The sequence below is a fragment of the Amblyomma maculatum genome, chromosome 3 (assembly GCF_055883805.1).
Source record: "Amblyomma maculatum isolate TAMU_Amacu chromosome 3, ASM5588380v1, whole genome shotgun sequence".
NCBI lineage: Eukaryota > Metazoa > Arthropoda > Arachnida > Ixodida > Ixodidae > Amblyomma > Amblyomma maculatum.
The window spans coordinates 105,047,836-105,054,956 of NC_139346.1; the positions used below are offsets into that span (position 1 = coordinate 105,047,836).

At 41.1% G+C, this 7,121-nt stretch overlaps 1 protein-coding gene across 1 annotated transcript; it reads left to right on the top strand.

Annotated features, from left to right (window-relative positions):
- Positions 1-447: 447 nt before the first annotated feature.
- Positions 448-3,783, top strand: LOC146195478 (uncharacterized). Its single transcript, XM_084596811.1, has 2 exons — positions 448-1,296; positions 3,715-3,783. Exons 1-2 carry the CDS (start codon positions 448-450, stop codon positions 3,781-3,783), a joined length of 918 nt encoding a protein of 305 aa, XP_084452937.1.
- The last annotated feature ends 3,338 nt before the right edge of the window (positions 3,784-7,121 follow it).

The window sequence follows — 7,121 nt, forward strand, 5'->3', positions numbered from 1 at the left end:
CATCAAATTAAACCCTCACAGGCACTGGCTGCTCACAGTTCGTGTTCTGATATCCCACTGTGTGTACTTTACAAAACACTTCTAGGGCACTACATGACTTAAAGGAATTTGTTCCCCCATTGATTCTTAGCAGTTGCTTCATATAGGAAATCATTTGGATGTTTGAATGTGCATATTTCAATTTAGCAACTTTTACCGAAATATAACCTGGCTAAGGCTGGAAATCGGACTGGTTGCTGTGCATTTAAGTGTAGCACGGAGTGAACATGGACATATAAAAATAAAATCTAATTTGCCTTTATTTCTTTGTGGTTATCTTCATTATTTTTTTATCATAATATAACTCTGTTGTAAAATACTCATGCTTTATCTTTCGCAGCAACTATTCGGTACCTTCCAGGCAGCCAGTCGGCTTTGCCACGCACCCACACCAACATGGTTCAAAACATGCAGGATGCCCACAGTAAGCGCCAGCCGGTGCATGGGGTTAAAGGGCCTTCTCCTCTCATGGGCCTCCAAGGATTTAACCTTGTGTGGAGTTTGCCACCCGACTATATGCATTGTGTGCTAGAGGGAGTTGCACAGCAGCTGACTGAGGTGTGGCTAACTGCTGTTGGTAAACCTTTTTACATTGGTAGACATATTCAGGAGCTTGAGAGCCGAATTCAGCAACTTAAGCCTCCAATTATATTCTGCCGCTTGCCTAGGCCAATTGGTGAGCGCAAGAATTGGAAGGCGACCGAATGGCTGTACTGGATGCTATATTATGCTCTCCCTTGTTTAAAGGATTTGATTCCTGACAAGTATCTGCATCATTTTTCTTTATTGTGCCAAGGCATTTTCCTTCTGATCCAGACATGTGTCAGTGATGTAGATTTAATTGAAGCAGACCAGCTTCTTTCATTGTTTGTTAATAGAGTAGTGGTACTGTATGGACAAAGCAGTGCAACATTCAATGTGCATCAGCTGTTACATCTTTCAAAAAGTGTTGAAATGTTGGGGCCTTTATGGGGGATCTCCACATTTCCATTTGAGAATGGAAATGGGCAGCTATTGAAGCATGTGACTGCTGCACAAGGTGTGCCTCTGCAGGTCGCAGAACATTGTATAATGAAGACTTGGCTGAGGAATACAAACAGATTTGTGGAGCTCTCATTACATCTTTTAGAAAGAAAAAATAGAATGGTAAAGACCCATGCCATAAGAGGGACAGGTACCCATGTGCTCGGAGCTTCATTGAGGTCAGTTCCTCTAGAAGGGACTGTGGCTGAGATGTTTGTCTCTGAATATGGGCAAGTACCTGCTATGATACATTATGCACGAGTGGAAATTAATGGCATTACAATTCACAGCACTCATTACACTCGAGCACAGAAAACTTCCTCTCATTGTCTGAAGATGCAGAATGGTGGTTATTGCCTCGTAATAGACATATGTTCCTTCACTGTAGATGTCCGAAAGGTTGCACTTGTTTCCCAAGAATTGGTGATCTGTGAGCCAGTGTTCCAAAATGTCAAGTAGTACATGCACCTTTGTAAGCGCCCTCCTCCAAATCGAAATCTTCAGCTATTCTCACCTGATGATATCGTCACCCAGTGTGTGTTCCTTCAGATAGAGAATGTTTCATATGTTTTTGATATTGCAAATAATTATAAAATAGATTGAATGCCAGATGGATTTCAGTGCCGTGGTAATTATGACGGCCTGAAGGGGAAAGTAGAGCTTAAAAATTCCTAGAGTAAAAGGAATTGCAGTCACTGACCAAGCCAACATGAAAAAAGATGTTTCGGAACCTCTACGGGTTCCTTGATCTCAATGAGGCGGAAAGGTGAGGGAATGGAAATTTTTTTTCATTCCCTCGCCTTGTCCGCCTCACTGTGATTAAGGAACCCGTAGGGGCTTCGAAACGTCTTCTTTTTTCATGTTGACTTGGTCAGTGACTGCAATTCCTTTTACTCTACCACCATGCCTGACCAGACGAACTTTCATCGAACCCTTGACTACTTAAAAATTTCTGTTATCATCATCAGCCAAACTATACCCATAGCAGGGTGAAGGCCTCTCCCACACTCCTCCAATCCACTCAGTCCTGTGCTAGCTGCATCCACTTGTTACTACCTATCCTAAGTAGACATGTTCGCCTACTACTTCAATTGAGGTAGATTGAGAGGAAGAAGATGGTTTACACGGTATGAAGGAGCAGTGAAAAGGGTAAAGGGTGTACGCCTCAGTTCTCAGTTCGAGCCGACGTTTTGAAAAGTGGACTTGTCTTCGTCTGGGCAAAGCGATCATCACTAGCAGAGGTTTAAATACTCTTTTGCTTCCAAAGAAGAAAAGCTATGGAGGGGGGAAAGTGGCTGAGAAGAAAGTTGAAGGAGTGGGGAGGGGAGGATGGGTGAGAAGAAAGTAGGTCATGCAGTGAACTAAAAAAATTCTTCAGTATGTATTTCTCAGCCTGGAACCAGGGATCCTGTGGCCTGCAAAGGAAGTAAAAGGAGTAGTACCAGGAAAAACTGCAATACTGGGTAGATGACTAGTCACCATTTAAGCTGGTTTGGTGCATACACCTGACATTAAAAACAAAAGTTTGAGGACAAACTCAAGCAACAAATGATAAGGAGGAAATGTGTTAGGAGAAACATGTACGGCTTATGCTATAACGAAAGGGAATAGAGTGTACATATGTTGTGAATAAACTACAATTAACACTATATGGGATTGTTTTCCCGAATAGTTATGATGCAGAGGAAATATACCTAAGAGATTCTAACATTCTCTTAGATATATTTATTCCTGCTGGTTCTAATGTTCTGAATTAATCAATTTGATAGGCCTCTATATATTTTATGTCTCTTGCAGATTTAAAGCCTGACTGGAGATTATATAATTTAATTTCTTCGAACTGATGGTCTTTCCGATTGAAATGCTTGGAAACTGCTTTCGGGAGGTTTTTGCCTGTATCTGCTCGATGTCCATTAAGCCTTATGTTCATTGGTTGCCCTGTCTCTCCGATGTACTGTTTATGACAGAAGGAGCATTCTAGAAGGTAGATAACGTTTGAAGATGTGCAGTTAAAGCCTGATTTTATGTGAAAAGTGAAATCACTTGCATTACTTTTAACCATGTGTCTTTTTGTATGTGACTGCATGTCTTACATCTAGGTCGAGAGCAAGGGTGTGGCTGTGTTGAATGCTTGTTGTCGAGTTTAGAATGTACTAGAATATCTCTGAGGTTTGCGTTATGTTTGTATGTTACCCTTGGTGCCTCTGGAAATATTTTCTTCAGGTGTTCATTACACATTAGTATATGGGATGGTATTTCCGCAGAATATTGTTTATGTCTGGAAGGGCATTGAAGTATTTAGTTACAAAATAAGGCTGGCATTCAGTGTTGGTCTTTGGTCGTTTCATGAGCACATTGTTGTGGTTTAAAGTGCTTACTTTTTCGAGGGCCATATTAAGAGAGTTACCGAGATAGTTTCTATGGATTAGTGTTGCTTTGCTACCTAATGTAAACGGCTGTTCCTTCCTTAGGCTGTTCAACATTACCTTAGGTTAAAGATTAATCATTCAGGTTAAAGTACTTGTTTACTGATGTATATTTAAATTTTTTTACAGCTCTTTATATTTTCTGCTGCATATGAAACTATATTCCAGTTTACAGATGAACTGCTTCGTGCAAATGTGCTGCTGCTTTGTCCTGTTTGCTGTTTAGCAATGGATTATCGACTCTCCAATGCTCGGTGTTGCTGAAGATTCTGAAAGCAGCATTTGTGGAATTTGACATAGGCCATCTAATGATCAAGTGTGTTGCAGACCAACGAGGCCGTAACGATGAAACCACACCCATTTCAGCATAATATATTATTACTCCAATAATTGTGACTTAAACATATATTTTACTGTTTATAAGAAGTACATAACACTGCTATTGAGACAGTTTTTTTCTTTCTTTTGTGAATGTGAGGTAACATACCTGCTGGAGAATTGCTCTCAAATCATGCATACTTTTCTCTGAACTTGGAAGCATGCAGAGAGGTATGGGCAGCTCACCTGTTCATTTATGTCCAGCAGTACCAATGAAGTGTCCATGTTAAAGGACCTATTTCTCTTTTGTTTCCTTGTCTATTTTCTGTTGACGTCCCAGCTTTTCTCCAGACTTGCAAATTGTTGATTGCAGTAAATTCTTATCATTCCCTTCGCTCATATATCTTCATATGTAACTGACATTTTGTACTGTTTCTTTATTAGTTTGTTATTTTGAAATATAAGTGCTTTTTATAATTTTTACTTATTGCTAATTCCTTGTGCTTTTTGCTACATGTATATATTGTTGAGTATGTTTCACTTTGGTTTTGCAGTTTTATGTGAACGGTCATTTGTTGTTAACTAGAGTCATTTACTGATCAACAATCTGTCTACATAGATGTGATCTAGCAGTGTACCCCAGTACAGGGATCTGTCCATGCCTTACTGTACACGTGACTTCAAGTGCCACGAAATATGATCACCCAGTGCTCTTATTATATGCTAAACACTATTTCTTTTTTTTTTGCAATTGGGCTGTAGTTTGTATTACTGTACTTACTGTACATGTTACTTCAATTGCCTCGAAATATGATCACCCAGCGCTCTTATTATATGCTCAACACTATTTCCTTTTTTTTGCAATTGGGCTGTAGTTTGTATTACTGTACTACTCAATTTTTGTACTTCTCAATTTGGCTGCAGTGCATGCTTTCATTTTAGCGTGTTACTGAATAGCCCCAATAAATAATTTCTGTGCCTACTTCTATGCTTCTCATTACTTCATAGTTAAGCTTCTCATTTTAAAAAGCATAGATTGCCATGGTGACATGGTTCTCTGATAATGGGAAGGCTATAGTTCATGCAAACTGACCTGTTTTCTCTTTTACTCTGTAATCTAGGATGTACATGAGCAAAAGTGGTATACAACACCTAACCAGTGGTGGAGCTCTGGAAACCTCCATCGAAAAGCCACCTAGCAACACCGACAGGCACAGAGAAAATGACACATGCATGTCGATGAAATGGGGCAGTGCCACAATTGTCCCTATCCCAGATAGCTATTGTAATATGGCATTGCAGGGTAGATTTATCGAGCTTCCCCACCGACTGAGTGTATACCACTTTTGCTCAATACTGCACATACATAAAGCATGTAGGCTGCTTTAATTTTCTTTAGCTAGCTATCTAGAAGCTCGCCAATTAAGCATGCAAGCAAAAAGAAATCTTTGACAGCAATATATATGCCAATGTACAACCTTTGTTATTGCATATATGTTATCCTGAATATGGTTACTTTAGGACAAAGACCTCCCATATTTGTCCAGGTAATGCCATCAGGTGCCAAGCACAGCCACCTTGACCCTGCACACTTCTTAATCACAACTGGCCCTTGATATTTCTTCTGCACCCTGTAGAACTTGCCTTAATTCTCTTATTGTAACAATCCATTATACTTATGGCATCTGTTATCTTGCTTTTGCATTACAAGCCACAGGCCTGATTATTCATCAGTTTGACTATCAATTGTGCAAAAATATTGTGCCAGTAATCAGCATTTGTTCTCAAAAGTTCCCTGCTCTCTTCCTATGAAATAATGTTGCGCTTAATAATTTCCTATCTATAGAGCTTACTACATGGTCCCAGTAACTCTCTTTATTACCCACTTCCATGGGTTCCTGCCCCACAGGGAAACACCTGGTCTTGAGGGGTATACATGATCTCAGAAAACCTGTCAAATGCGGCCTTCTCATTCTATAGTTATAGCCCGGTCTTCAGTCATTACCTCCCCTGCCTTCCCTTACCACTTCACTGATCTCACTACCAATTGTAAACAGTATGTCATCGATTGGCTCTTAATTGTTGATTGTTAACTTGCGCACGAATTTTAGGACCATTTGTTTTTCATATATAGTTTTTAAACTGAGATAATTTATTGATGAATTTGAGCTATATCACGCAGTCCCGTTGAGGTGAAAGGAATCTGCCGCGCCGCGACAGAACACACACGAAAAATCTGTCGCATGACTGCACCCATGAAAAACTTCAGTCGCGCGCAGGCGCGTGACTGAAATTCGCGACAGGCAGCTGAGCGGCACGACTCTGTCGCAGGAATGTATACCCTCCGGCGACAAAACGACGACAGGCACCTCTGTCGCGCGACTGAACCCACGACAGACAATTTGTCGAGGCATGCGCCTCTCTGTCGCGCGGCCCGACTCTCTCTGTCGCACGACAGTACTTGCGACAAAAGTCGGTCGCGCGACAAAGCCTGCGACAGGCGCCTTTGTCGCACGACAAAGGACAGGGTATATGTCTGTCGTGCGACACAACCCCCAGACGTGTGTCTTTGTCGCGCGACTGAACTCGCGATAGAACCTTCTGTCGCGCGACTCAACGCACTACAAGAACTTTTGTCGCACGACAAAAAAATGTGTCGCGCGACATAAATACGACAGAAAATTCTATCGTGCGTCTATCGTGCGATTCGATCGGGATAGGACCTTAAAAATTACAGACCAATCGGCTTACTCTCTGTTACGTATAAGGTATTTACTAAGGTAATCGCTAATAGAATCAGGACAACCTCAGACTGCAATCAAGCAAAGGATCAAGCAGGTTTTCGGAAAGGGTACTCTACTATCGATCATATCCATACCATCAATCAGATGATCGAAAAATGCTCGGAATATAACCAGGCCTTATATATAGCATTCATTGATTACGAAAAGGCATTTGACTCAGTTGAAACCTCGGCGGTGATGCAGGCATTGCGAAATCAGGGGGTAGACGAGCCGTACGTGAAAGTGCTGGAAGATATATATAGTGGCTGCACAGCAATCATAGTTCTGCATAAAGAGTATAACAAAATTCCCATAAAGAAAGGTGCTAGGTAAGGAGACACAATCTCCCCAGTACTATTCACAGCTTGCTTAGAGGAAGTATTCAGAGACTTGGAATGGGAGCAGTTATTGATAAGGGTAGATGGAGAATACCTCAGTAATCTGCGATTTGCTGAAGGCATTGCCTTGCTAAGTAACTGGGGGGATGAACTGCAAATAATGATTGGTGACCTAGACAAGAAACGTAGAAAGG